This window comes from Nipponia nippon, unplaced genomic scaffold, assembly GCF_047370975.1.
Source record: "Nipponia nippon isolate SJK-2023a ecotype South Korea unplaced genomic scaffold, ASM4737097v1 scaffold_5, whole genome shotgun sequence".
Classification (NCBI taxonomy): Eukaryota; Metazoa; Chordata; class Aves; order Pelecaniformes; family Threskiornithidae; genus Nipponia; species Nipponia nippon.
This window is the reverse complement of record NW_028262369.1, coordinates 14,257,371-14,272,299: the sequence shown is the minus strand read 5'-3', so window position 1 is coordinate 14,272,299 and position 14,929 is coordinate 14,257,371. Positions and strand designations below refer to the sequence as shown.

At 42.9% G+C, this 14,929-nt stretch overlaps 1 protein-coding gene across 9 annotated transcripts in view; it reads right to left on the bottom strand.

The window, feature by feature from the left end:
- Positions 1-14,929, bottom strand: part of SDK1 (sidekick cell adhesion molecule 1) — a 424,191-nt gene that overhangs the window by 37,471 nt on the left and 371,791 nt on the right. For 8 of the 9 annotated variants that reach the window (XM_087732480.1, XM_087732481.1, XM_087732483.1 and 5 more), the window contains 2 exons: positions 13,507-13,566; positions 11,411-11,512 (listed from right to left, as the gene is read on the bottom strand). In XM_087732480.1, the coding sequence (XP_087588606.1) occupies positions 11,411-11,512; positions 13,507-13,566 (162 nt within the window). The remainder of the gene's footprint in view (positions 1-11,410; positions 11,513-13,506; positions 13,567-14,929) is intronic. The other variant, XM_087732484.1, reaches the window with a different exon arrangement.

Sequence of the window (14,929 nt, the reverse complement as noted above, 5' to 3'; positions counted from 1 at the left end):
TCAAGCAAATTTCTGTTTTGCGAAGACCTCTGATCCTTTTCTATCTAGCAGGCACTTCCCCCCCCAGTTCATCAAAGCATGCTTTGGTGAACATGCCTGCTTTTATTCCTTAGTAATCAATATATTTGCATTTTGGTATTAGCACCTAGAGGCCAGAATCTCATTGCACAATGTGTTGCATAAACACAGAACAAAGAGACAGCTCCGGGCCTAAAAAGCCTCTAATCTGTATGTCTACACATTATAATGGAGGGGTGGTTGCAGCATGTTCAGACCTATCAGCTGCAATCTTATGTACCTAGCGAGTAACAACAAGAGAGAAGACACCGCAATATTCAATGTAGCATGTGCTGACAATTAAAGCACGCACACGCAGCACCTCCAAAATTTACACACTGGTTCCTGGCACACACAGTCATGGAAAATAGAGCTGGAAAGGATTTGGAGACGGCTCAGACATCCATCCTGCTGCGTCACACCCGGATCAGCTTGGCTGGTCAGATGTTCGTGTAATCTCGATCGCTGACCTCCTTCCAGATTCCGCCGCCACCCCCACACAAACTCTGCCAGCATATCCCTATTTTAAGAACTCTTAAAATAACTCTCAGGTTATTATTTTTTTTTTAAATGTCTAGCCTGAACCATCCTCACCATACTGAAGTTTTGTCCCTGCAGTGGCATGGAGAACAGATTGTTTCTTCTCCCGCTGCAGCCACTGCCCTCAAGTTATGGAGTAGATAAGCAACAGTTAAGTGGATTATAAAAACCAAACACAACAAAACAAACAGAAGATCACAAGATAAAACAGCGAGACTGATCTGCAGAATGGGCAAAGCGAAATGCAAGAGGTTTTCTTGCAGCATGGGCTTAGAGAAGGAACACAAGGATGGTACCTCCCAAGAAAGAACAAAGAGGTGTATCTGCAGATGTTTGCAGTCACTCCTTCCACGAAGGAAAAGCAGCAGGAGAGAAAAATGTTCAGTGTTTATTGGCCATTTTCTTACAGTGTCTGCGAAAGAGAGGTGGGAGCAAGGAACGCTTCCCCTGTGCAGCAGTACCTCCGTGCCATCAGGAATGCTGCGTGAGGGATGCTGATTAGTTCAATAACAATTAGTTAATTGTGCTTCAAAAACAGCTACTGCGAAGCTGCTTTCCGCTGTGACAAAGCGGCACAAGCTATATTTAGAATGTAAAAGATGTTTCCCACCAATTTCTGGCTGTTTTAAGCTAGGCTACATTTTGTGTTGGAAATACACACTTTTTTCAAGGACTGCACTTTCTGGGGTTACTCAGATGTATTTCAGATGCAATAAGACGGGCAGACCCACATACAAAAGATGTGGGTCTTAACCTCTCCAACGCAACTCCATTTGCTGACATTGAGTGCTGACCTGAGTGCTCCTACTCTCACCTGAGTGCTCCTACTCTCTTACTCCGGCATGACGGTTTGGTACCAAAACTTAGTGCCCTGCCAGTTATTAACTTCAGCAGGCTTGTGTCACCCTGCAACTTGAAATAAGTCTCAGAAAAGGAGCAATCTGGTCTCCCCATCTTTGAGAAGCCCAACCTCCTACTGGGTGGGTGTGTGTGTAAAGCAGCTGGTAATAGCCAGGTTTTAATAGGAAACAATCCTTTTTTCAGGGATGGCGATATACGTGATATTTGTGTTGATTTACATGGTTGCATAAATCAGTGTAAGAGAAACTGAAACATTTCCTAGTGTACAAGAGACTAATGGAAGTCACTACAAGAGAATTGAACAACCTCTCTCTTGCCCTCATGAACACTGATGAATAGGGAGCACAATCTAATCCATGCAAAACCAGAAAGACAAACAGATAAACCTACCTTAGCAGAGAAGGCGGTGTGGGGAGAAGAAAGAAAATAGCTGTCAGGATGGGGACTTTGAGAATCTAGCACACCTACAACTGCTTTACTCTGTGCCATGTTATCTGGGGAGGCAAACACTTGGCCCCCTCCCTGTATACTACACTTAGAACAGTAGCTATGTTTTGCCACATCAAATTTTTAAGGGTATTAAAGTAATGAAAAAGCATAAATAAAAGCAGCTGCAAATGATACCCAAACGTAACATCCCCAGCTTCTTTGCTTAGCACTGGGAAGCTTCCCAACATTGGCTAGGCATGTCTTCAGCATCTGCATGCTGAGGGATATGAGAGGGAGGCGGGGGTGGAGGGGGGAAAAAGGGAGAGATGACATTCACTGCACATATCGGAAAAACATTGAAGTGAAACAAGGACTAGAAATGGAGTATCCTTTCCATGGACCCAGACTCTAGGAGGTTATCTACCAATGCCATTTTTTTGAACTGAGGAGGCAATCATGTTCTGAGGAAACCTCCACGGATATGATTTATTCATGAAGAACCTTCATAAACTGGCAAGTGACTCAAGCAGAAGTAATTCTCATCCTGTCCCTCACCGTCTCTTCCTGCAGTGGTGAAAACACTGTTGCTGTGATTACTAATCTTTTAATAAGGGGTTCAGATTTCCCAGCGAGCCATGTACAACCCAGGATTTTCATGGGACAGACAAGATCCGAGTGATGCAGAAAAAGTTACCGCGATTGCATTACAATGCCTACCATCGAGGCAAATCTCACAGAGCAGTACTGCAAAATAGTTAGAGCCTGCAAACAAAAACTACACACTTTTCTTTTGCTGAAGCCCACAGTTCTACTTAGCTAATACAGACCTAAAATAGGCTATCACATTGCATACTGAGATTATCCATCAAGGGACTGAGAGCGCCTAGTGCAAAAGTAAAGCCCTTACAGAACTGTCAGACTGCCTCTGGAAAGAGCATACAGGTGGTTAAAACAGGAAGGGGGAAAATAATAAAATGAGCTTTTTCCTCTATTTCTTCTGTGTCAACAAGGATATGATCACACGCAGGCAGGCAGCCCATCAGTCAGCAGAGACGGACCCATGAGCAGGAACAGCAAGAGTCTGACAAGCATTAGGTATGCGCAAACAAACACACAGGCACAAAACCTACACGCTAAAATCCCCTCTCACTTACATCAAAGCAAATTAGGGTTAGCTCCGCTAAAGCTAGTAGAGCTAACCCAGTGTGAAAGTTGTGTAACTGAGAGCAGTGTCAGCTCTGATGAGCGCAGGATTCACCCCCCAGGAGGTACTGAAGGTTGTTCAAGGGTGCAAGGGATGGTGAAGAACAGCTGAGTGTTTGATACCCTGGCCTGATCCTCCCTCATGTGCACCGGGAGGAGTGGGAGAGGCACCCGGTGGGAAAGTACCGCTCTCAACTCTCTTAAAAAAGTCTACCCATTAGAGAGAGGTAAAATTACCTACTTCAGACTATTTCCCCAGGCTCTCTGGTTCCCAAGACTCCTCCTCCTCCATTTATAGTCATGTTCCACTCTTTATAATTTGTTACTCCCACACTCTAATATCGTAATATCACAAGTTCATGACAGCCAACAAAAGCAGCCACTTAATGTTCACTAACAGTAATGGCAGCGCCTACTAAAGCCTAATAAGCACCGACAACTCCTTATGCTCCACTTAAGTCAAGAGACTGTATCAAATAATTAGGGTGAATCTCCACTGGGTTTGCCATATACCAAATGTTAAAAGCCGTATTGGAAAAAAGTCAAACTGAGCAGGTGAGATCTGCCACTGCGATAACCTTTCGCTGGGGCTTTAATGCAAGTTTGGGTAGCTGACCCCCATGAGTGATTAATTTAGGATTTACAGATTGCAATGGTCAGGAAACCCCAGGGATCCCATGGGCGACTGTAGTCTTGTGCTCCTGAGGAGAGAGAGATTAAATTCACATTTTCTCAACTCTGAGTGAGAGTTTTCTCTTTCTTTGTTTATTTTACAGTCATAGCATCCCTGAATTCATCACTGCGGTCCTATACCCTCATATCATCTCAGTGTCCAGATTGCTGTGGCCAAAATGTTTTAGAATATTGCTAATTCATACTTTCAGAAGAAAAAATGGCAACTTTTTTGTTTTTAGTCTACAACAGGCAACCTGAAATGCCTCCAGTTCCATGATTGACAATGGGTACAGCAAACAGATGTCAGAAAAGAAAACCAACTGTGTTTTCTACAGCTGGCTTCACAGCAAAGCCGTACAGAGGAGGCAAAGCCACGGGAGTTGAGACCCATATGAAAACACTTACATCATTTCGCTCACATATCCCAGGATGACTGAAAACAAGCAGAGCAGGACGGCACAATTAGAGGAATGCCTGCAAAGATAACCCTTTATAGTCAAAGATACTCGAACTCCAGCCTATGTCTTCTTGAATATGAGTTATCAGCCAGGGGCTTCCCCGCTTCTTTACCAGTGCAATTTATGGTCCGTTTTACTTTACTACTGATTGCTCATGTTTTTGAAAGGAAGGTTAATTCCTTTGCTTTTAATGGAGTAGCTCTGCTGTTAGTTCAGTAAGGCTTTGCATACACGATGAGGCTTCTCATCCCTCCGCCCTCTGTGTACTGTGCAGGGATGTCCCTACACTCGGTTCTTCACAGGCCATGTAACACTGCAGCAGAACAGCTAATTTGTCCTACCACTCCCACTGCTGCTTGCACCAACTACAGAACAAAGACAGGAGCCCTGATGATGAATTTGAGTACGGACGGTCTGTCTGTCTCCAGCTACAGTCAGTACTGAAAATCGACATCAAACTTCTGGGTTTGTGAGATGGAAGTTCATCACCTGAGCAAAACATCGCATGGCAATTGCAGCCCAACACCACCCACACCAGCAATAGCAGTGGCAGAGATAAGCAAGCGCAGTTGATAAAAACTTATGATATTTTTGCTTGGACAGAAACATCTTTCCTACATTGAGACGTGATAAAAAGAGGCAATTACACCAGAGCTAAGCAGGAGCTGCTGCACTGTGTAAAGCGTTGTGCTGTACCAAAGGCTGCTTGTGACCAATATTAACAACTTAATGAGCCGTTAATGAGGCGCGCATTCAGCTTTTACTTGCAGCATGAAAACACTGCAAATCATTTTAGGGAGCCTCTGGATTGTCAATGGAGAATTAAAGATGTCAAATGAGCCCATCAAATCTACGTCTCAATCTGGACACTGCTTTCCAGTGCATTCCCTTAAAATTCCTTTTCTTACATGGTAGAAATAACTTGCTTTGACAGCACTATGACTCTCACTTAGACTTTGCTTCCTTCTGCCTTGACATTAGATTTCAGTCTCCAGAGAGCTGCAAGGATGTCTTTTTGACATGTTGACATTAAGGACACTTCTTCCACAGACTCACACTGGCACGGTTACTTTCTGTCTTACCATTAAAAGAGCAGCTACTGAGCTAAGCTACCAAATTTGGAAGTTTAATTATGAAACCTTTGTGCTCATCTGTAAACAGATCAAGAACATAAAACTACACTTAAAAAAAATAGTCAGTTTGAATAGGAAAAGGAGCCAAGGTTTATATAGGAAATTTATATCCATAATTCCCCAGCATTGCAGCAATACCAGTAACACACAAGGAATGACTAATGCTCTAATGTAGGCACACTTTAGTTTGTTATTTTTTACTATCCTGTCACAGCCCTACAGGATTAGATAATGCAGCCGCATGCTATCTATACTGCTTTTACCACCAGTAGAGCTGCATTGATGGGAACAACAAATCCAAATTGGACTTGCTGCAGACAAGTCCCAAGCGGAAACCACGTATAGAGCGAGTCTGGAGGAGTTTAAAATCCACCAAAAAATGTTGACGGGATGTACCCAGTGGCTGATCCTACTCTCAGAAACAGAACGCTGTTGGGATACAGGTGTAATGGTTTCCAGTAACGCAAGAGAAACTGAAAAGAGGTTTCTTTCCCAGTCCAAACAGGAAATGTCTCACCACTTTTCTTTCCTCTCCATCTTCCTATAGTTTCCCTTTCTTGCTCTGCTCTGACTTTACTCTCTCTTTTAGGGCCTTGTTGGAGAACGTGGCTTGGATCTTTAACTCCGAGCTCAGAGGAGAACTTCTCCTTCCTTAGGGAGAAAGACACTGGGGACAGGATGAAAACCCAGTGTCACTCCTGGAGCAGGGCATTCCCAGAATGGCTCTGAAAAGCTCATTCACAATTGAGCATGATGTTAGAACAGCTCTGCAGATTCTTTAAATTTAAAGGGGAGGGGAAAAGGAAAAAATCAATGTTTCAAACACCCTGCCATCCCCCAAAATTAGCCTTTTGCCAATGTTCGGAAGTGTCAACAATTAAAAGGCAAATACCTCAACATTTCAAAGGTTTGGTGCTTTTAAAGTGCCAAGGAAGTGCCCTTTGTTTAAAGTTTGAGCAAGTGAAACCAATAATTCATTTATTATACTACTTTCTAATAGCCTCCCTCCATCCCCTTTTGTTTATCAAGGGAAGATACTGTCCCTAGGCTGACAGGTTTTAGACTACTGCAATGTGAAATGGCCATGATAATCCCTCTCTTCCCTCCTCCAGTGGCGTCTGGGATGGAAATGCCCACCCAGTTCTTCTAGCTGTGCCAGCAGCAACGCGCTCCCTATCTGCATACGCACAGTCAGTCACCGAGAGACATGGCCCACGTGTCCCAAACAGATAGGAGAAAACAGCCAAGGGGGCCACAGCAGACTGATTGAAGCTGCCAGCTCTAATGCGTTGAAATGTTGTCATTCCTCTTGTAGGCTGTTAACAAGGAGGCACAGGGGACTTCTCTGCACAGCATCTTCTCAGCTACATTCAGGGCAGGGAAGGAGATAAAGCTTCTGTGCCATAAGAGAAAGGGGGGCCCAAGGTAATGCTGAAGGACTCCCTTCTCCAGAAAGCGACCTGCGATAGGGAGGTGACACCACATAGGGTATTTTGTATGAACACATGAAAAGAGTGAGGTCTGCAGAAACAGGTGAAAACACTCAAGGACAAAGCAGCCTTGTTCTGACAACCTTCTCCAGCATTAGCGCGAGAGACAATGGGACACTGCCCGAACAGAGATAACCAGGTAAGAAGGGACAAGAGTTTTTTGCTAGAAGCGGTTTATAAAGGGGAGCCAGGTGCCTGGAGTCAAGTTTTTGCTTCTTTATGAGGCTTCTTTCTCCTTAGTATGACTGCTTCTCTGTATTTTGTCTTCTCTTTCTCAAACCCAAATCACTATTTTTGGTCTTGGAGCTTTCCAGATGGTTTCTACTCCCTGTCTGTAAAATGTTGGAGATGGCCAGGCAGCTCTGAGTTACTGGCAGAGCAGAGCTTCCCTCTGCGTGTCAGCTACAGGTGGACAAAATAAAGTTTGGGAACTCCAGGAACACCTGTGGAGCCACAGGCAGGAGGGCAGATGAAAATAATTGCAGATAACAGTGGGAAATAGCTTTTGCATCTGCAATCTTTGCACCAAGAGTAAATTCAAGTTTTTGAAGATGGTATAATAAGAGAGGTAAGAAGCAGTTGTCCTCCTGTCCCACTCCCGTTCCCTTCCAAGCTACAGCTTCACTTTGAAGAAAGTGAGATGGCCAGGAAACCTGCTTTTCTGAAAGATGATGCTAGCAACCAAGGTGGCATTTCAACGGAAGACTTCTTAGAAGTCTCTGTCTTCCAGCTCTTTTCACTCCTTCCATTTTCCATTGCAGAACCAGCTCTCAGAGATCATTATTAAAAGGAACAACAACAAACCAGCCTCATCAGTTCTTGTGAATTCTGAAGGTCACCAATATCACCATCAGTTATAATGACACACATCACTCCCCTCTTCACAGAAATGGATTTAGAACCTGTTTAAAGGCTAGTGTCTCTCAGTACACTTCATCCCTTCTGCTACCTCCTCTCTGCACACATGTGCTCTCCTCCAGCAGCAGCTGCTGGAAGAAATTATGAATGCCATTATTTTTCATCCAGAACAGCTTTGCAGTATATGGGAGAAGCACTGGAGGCTGCAGGCTCATTAGCACAGGATTTGTATTGCCGCCTTCCATTTTATTCACCTTCCCAAATTAGTTGAACCACGCCTGCCCCAAAACTGTGATTTCTGTTTAATTAAAATGCAGGTAGTGGCGTCTCCTGAATTCCAGAGCCCACCACACAATCAGATAGTGACAGCGACCTGGTAGAATAATGCTCTTGATATAGTGGCTGCTCTAACAGAGTCTTAATTTCAGTCGAGCAGAACAGCACCTCTGGTAGCAGCTGCATTTAGGGCTGGGATGAATATCAGTACCCAGCCTCTTGCTGAACGCTCACTGCCTTCCCAATCAAAGCCAGCATCCCTGACAGCTGAACTGTTAAATGAATTAACAAGGCGAGAAGGGGGCTGCCGACGGGGCTGCAACTCACTTCCTAATTTCTGCAAGTGGCGGCTTTCAATTTTTCTGTCATTTGTTGGGAGATGCGCACGGTTCTCTAATGAGCAGGGCAGAGCTGCAGCCATCTCTAAAAAGGCGATATTATGAGGATCTTCTGATCTGTGGAGGAGAGGGATCCAGATGCTTGAGGCAGGCGGGGGAAGGACACCAGCTCTCTTCAGACTGAACAGGCAGCACATCCTTCCCGGCTGCGCTGAGTGCAAGGAATCCCAGCCCATGCTCCTGGCACGAGGAAGAATTGCTCTTCACATCAGTGAGTTTTGCAAACATCCAGGTAGAACTTAAAATGCAGCCTTTGTCTGGGGCTTTGATTTTATGAGCTACTGTAACAAGAAAAAGGTTTTGCTCCACCTTGCTCCCCAAAAAACCCAAACCACTTGCATCCAGCTCCCTTATTCACCAGGCAAGTCAGGATACAAAGGTCTATTACATAGGTCTGGCCCATTGCTCACCAACAGGTTGTCCTCTCCCACAATTTCCCCCTGTCCATCAGTCAGAGTCAAGTGAGACCTGAGTGCTCGGGCTGCCCAAGGAGGCTGTCGGCTGGGGTACAGCATGCCAAAGCTCAAGAGAAACTCCCCATTTGGTTGCTTTTTACTTGTTTGATTGTCAAAACTGCCAGAACGGTTGGTCGGTTTTAATGGCATTTTTTTTCAAGTTGGTCAGTGGGTTCCATTGCCTACCTGAGCTTTTATTGTAAAAATCCAGATATGATGATAGGAAAATCTTCAAATCTAACAGGGGATAGCACAAGAGGGAAGGAAGGAATTGCAGACACTCCTCCTGCACAGAATCGGGTATTTTCACTGAACTGGCCCAAACCCAGCACATTTCCCCACAGGCATATGCTGTATATTCCTTTTTACAGCCGAAAGGAATGTTCTCGCACCTACCAGAATTACTGCAACCCTTACAGCAGAACAAAGCACCATTTAACAGTACTGAGACCTAAGTTATCTGGGGCCTTCAGACTGGGGACTGGTCCCCTTCAGTCATTTTGTTTTCAGTGCTATGCCTGTGCTGTCAGCACTGGTTGTTTATTGGGAAGGTTTTCTCTATTTTTAACGTGGATGCCCCATTGCTGAAGCAAAGCAGACCCATTTTTTCCAGCTTGCTGCTTAACTGCCTTTGTCATGGGTAAGAACATCAAGCAAACAATAACAACAAAAACTTGTATTTCCACAGCACGATTTAACTCAAAGGTGTCACAAATCAATTTAAAACTTAAATTGCAATACCAGCTCCAATCACTTTACTCACAGTATAAATCACAGCCAGTTCTGGAGGTGGAAGAGGCAGTTATATAACAAAGTGTAATAACTTCACACAAGAAGAGTGAAAATCGGCAGGAAGATCCTACATTCATCATTTCTACCACATGAACCTGGATTGCCCCTAACCAGAGGTAAATCCAGCATCTCTAAAAAACCATCTGAGTCACACTACAACTTCAGATACACGAGCCCTGTCTGTGAAAGAAGGTCTCCTGGATATCTCAGTTTCCTCCCAAGTTTGGCTCCTTCCATTGCCCTGTTCCCTGTCTGAGTTACGATAAGGAAGACCTGGACCGTGGGATTAAAAGACACGATATAACAGCATTTCCTTGTTTTCCCCAGCTGATTTTCTGTGCCATGTACATGTGTATAAATGCATGTGCTGGCTCCATTTGCAGCAGTGAGATATTTAGCTCTGAAACAAAAATGTGTTTTGAAGCCAGATACAGTTGGCTCCACTTGGGGCTTTCTTTGCTGCAGTTGCAGAAGTAAGTTGGAGCGGCAGCAAACTAGAAAAAAATGTAAATATTGCCAGCTGTCTCTCCAGAACCATGCTGCTCTGATTAATTTATGATGTTTTCAGAGAAAGATAGTGAATGTTACACCATATTTGAAATGAAAAGGTTAAGTAGAGTTTAAAAAAAATGTGCAGTAGAGTTAAAAATTGTGCTTTGCTTGGTTTTGAGCAATAGAATATTTAATGAATAATAATAAAATGAATTAGTGCTGGGTTTGATAGCTTCTACCTCCTAGCCTTAAGATAGAAGAACAAAAGTGTAATCAGATTCGTTCACAGCGGCACACTGAACAACAGGAGGGTGTGTGTCGCCTATTCTTGTTCTAAGCTTCAAAAGATGCTGCTGCAGAAATTGATACCATAACTAACAACTATTTCGGCGCCAGCCTCTCCAGCTGGGGTCACCATAAATAGGGCACCACCATCACGGCTGTGAGAAAGACATCAGCTATTCCAGTCCTGTGCTTCTCAGCTAGAGTTACTGAGAAGAACAGACTCAGCTGCAGGTTATCTGAGCTCTGCAAAACCACCTCTTTCACAAAGCATTCAAAGAAGTGTCTAGTTAACTGTCTCATCCCGATTTCTGCCTCCAGCCTTCCAAAGGAGGGATTTTAAAATGATCAGCAAGTTACATTTCATAAATACCGCCCGGATTCATGCACTATATCCATAATAAATAAAAGGCATGAATAGTGCCACTGACCCTCAGCTTCTGTAGAGCCTAGATGCAGGTATAGAGACTGCATGTTCCTGAGAGTAATCATTATCTGTGCCTCCAAAGCTAGCATTAGAAACTGGACACAATGTCTTCTTGACTTCAAGAGCATAAAAATACAGCAAGGTGTGGTGCACAGGCGATGTCTCTACACAGAGATCTATAAAATAAAAGAACCAGCTTTCCAAGTCTCCCTTGTTTTGTAGTTTTGTTTCTTTTCCCTTGTGGCTTTCCTGTGCTCCACTTTTCACTTCTTTAACTTGAGTCAATTTTTCCCTCAAGCTAATTTGGTATGAACAGTCATCCTCCTGCCACTCCAAAAAATATTTTCTCTTCTTTCTTTCAAATGCCCTTTCTCCCTTATTCGTATAGATCAACTGGCTTTCAAACGGCAAGAAACTGTCAGTGCCAACCTATTCCAGAAGAGGACACTCCAAAAAACTGTTAGTGATCACGACCGGGGAACTTTTCAAATCATTCCTTTCCTGGACAAATATTAAATATTATCTGGAGAATATGAAAACAAGTCAGTACTTTAAAAAAATCAACTCATTTTCCTTTTACCTACCTGCTTCGCCCACAAACACTTCCACTGGTGTGCTGGTAGGGCTCTCACCAATTACATTATATGCTGTCATTAGTACTTCATACCTCTTGTATTTCTTCAACTCTGAAAAAGTAAAATATTATCTTATATGTAATTATTTATACTGTATTACTGGTATTTTTCAGACTCCATCACCTCTTTATGACCAGACTTCTCTCTTGTGAAATACAGCATTAAACAGTACAATTAGTGCAATCTCTACTTCCATCCTTCCTTAATTCACACATCACAGCAGGATTTGCATAATTATGAAAGATCTTTGCAATGAAATGGTAGGATTTTCCAGTGTTTCCTCATGGTGTTGCTCCAGTAAGAGGAAGCATTCCTGATGGGCAACCAGCTAAAGGAACACCTCTAGGTCATTCTTAATGACAGAAAAAGGCAGGACTTTGCTTTGAATGTTCAACATATGGGATCCTTTTGGTCTCTACTGGTAGGGAAGAACATGGCTTCAAGCCTTTGCCTAATCCTCGGAACTTTCATCTGGGGAGTTGTTTAGCAACTGCACTGCTCAAGAACGTCACCACTGAAGCAGGGTGCAGAAGATCTGCAGCGGGGAATCTGGAGTCCCATTTGAAATACTGCATGGGTATCTTCCTCCTTCAAAGTGACCACAGCCTGAACATCAATCACAAAGAGAAAGGAGACTTTGAAGTCTGGACTCCATTTGGCCACCTCATTTCTTTGCTGACATATAGAAACTACTCTGACAGATGACGTAGGAAAGTGAGAGCAGTGTGAAAAAAAATCTAGAAAAACCCAATTGTATGAAGGTAATTAGTAGATGCAAACGAGGGTGGAGTAGAATCATGTCAACGTCATTAGCGGAGGCAGCGCCTGAGCAGTTTCATTTCAGATTTCGCATTTTCAGGACGAAAGAATCAATCCTAACAGAAATATTTATCATCTAAAATATTTAACAGTGAAATTAGAGTGAGTGATCAATAATATAAATTGCTGTATTTAAATGAGCATTGAATTGATTAAGACGCACATGGCCAGGGGCCCAAATTTCCCCCTTTGCCAATAATTTTCTCTGCTATCTATGAATCACATAGTACCCTTAACTCTGTGGCTGACAGTATGCCATCAGTTTGGTAAGGTTCAATAAGCCTCATTTCATCTAATTTCAGTTTCATGGAAATGTTTACAAGTGTTGTGCTCCCACATCTGACTCAGAGTCCAGCATCATTCCCCAGTCTCAGGCATACTGTAAATGATATCCGATACATCACTAACTTTTTGATGTGATACCAGTAAACTCAAATGGACTGCAAAACACGTAGCAAGCAGATCAGCAATAACGATGCTAAGTTTGTAAACAAACAAACAAAAACCAGTAAGATATATAGGATATAGTAGTGGGTAGCTTGTACAGGGAAACTTTAATTGCTGCCATGAAAAGCCACAAGGGAGATTTTAGTGTTAACTGGATGTGGAAGAAAATGGAACACATGAGAGTTCATGCATGCAAGTTTCAGTGGGGATAGGGCTTCAGTTTTTTTTTTTTTAGCCCATCACAATCTGTGACTCAAAAGCCTCGGGCAAAACCTATCTAGTGAACCATCATCACCACAAAGCAACTTGCCTTTTAACTCTGTCGAATGCTATTTTATTCATTTCCAATTGAAAACACCTCTGGAGATGCACATAAATTTATTGGGCCCTCTCTAAACTGGCCTCCTACTCCATGGAATGCCTCAGCATCACAATGCTTGAATCATAGGACTAATGATGTGATACAGCTAAACTTAGATGGACTGCAAAATATGTAGCAAGCGAATCAAAATTCATTTAGCATCAGCAATACTGGGTTGTTACAGTCAATAATGTTTTACCTTCCCAGCAGCCACATTTTTACAACAGCTACCTACTTGCATCATCAATGTCTCTTGATGTAAGGAAAGCAAAGGCTTAAAGAAAAAGAAACTCAAGAAAGCAGAATCATTAATCTGTGTTGATTTCTGCTAGATCCACTGAGGAGAACCATAGGAGTTTGCCTATAGTGTATTTTGAACCATTACAAAAAGTCTCATCTAAAGGCAATGTGCACTTACGTGTTAATTCATACGTCGTTAATGCAGAGCTGCTGTTCACTGTCTTGAAGCTGCTTTGGGCTATTCAGGGTAAGCAAAGCAGAAAGCTTGTTACAGTGCAAGGAAATAGTTATTGCAAATGATGTACAGCAGAGACAGAGGCAAATGATGCAGCACACACATACACCGTTTGAGCTTTAGGACTATACCTTGAAGGGCAATAAAATCACATCACTCTCTCGTAACACATCAAAGGCATCTCACTCACATGGGGCTGTTTCATTTCCTCCTCAAACAGAGAATCTCACAAATATACAACACAGAAATGTTCTGACTCCTAGACTAAATAGAACAAATGAGTAAAAAGGAAACAATTTCTAGGGGGGAAAACTCTCAACACTGTATAAAATCCTTATTTCTCAACATGCAAAATTCAAAACCTGAAGAGCTGCAGGGTAAAAACCTGGAACATGGGCCACAAAGAGCGCATGCTTACAATAGGACAGGACCCGTTTCTTTAAATGTGTGTTAGCTTTCCCACAGTTTCACTTATAGAATTCCATATTCCTGCTGTGAGCGAATTGTAATAATATGCTAAGCTGTGCAAAACCATAGGTCAGTGAGGAACTGAGGTGTACTAAGGTGAAAATTGTCATATTATGAGGAGAAAGAGGGAAATTTCTCTTAAAAGACACTTGTCTCCACCCCTTTCTCTCTCTCTTGACTCCCTGGAGAGGTACAGCACGCTTTTTTTCTACTCTACAGCTATTAGGAACATAGCTGCAGGGCCAGCCAAGAAGAGGGAAGAGAGGAAACCAGTAGGTTTCACAGGCTCCCTGGCTTGTGAGACTAGAGAGCATCCAAAGTCATTATTTCATGGTAATATACATAGTCATTCAGCTTTTGTCTGGAAAAAAAACGCTTATGCGTACCTACACCTATAGGAGTTTTACATCTCTACTCTGTCCTGGTTAAAACTCTGTACAGTCTGAGAAGTCTCATTCAGCACTGACCGTATAAGTGAGGTCAGAGTTAGGTGCTTACGTTATATTTAAAGCATCCACTTTTTCCAAACTCCCACAAAAATCACTGTTACTTTTGTAGAAATCACTTTCACGGGTTCAGGAAAACATGGAAGATGATGTAAGATATTAAAATAGTCTCACTCAATCCTATTCTGCTGCTCTTAGAGTGAGTATTTTCTTATTCTGAATATTCCACTGACATCAAACAGGACAAAAGCTGGTCCCTCCGTGAGCACGTCTCATTGCTGGACCGTATCTGTCAGGCTACCGAGTGCTCACATCTTTGCTTCCCATCATCTTACTCTGCCTATGCTTCCCTCTGATTTCCTTTCTAGCCTTTATCTAAAAATCCTTTTCATTTTTCTATTATTCCTCTCCCTCTCCACCTTCTTTCCATGTGAGCCAAAAACCCCAGTGAC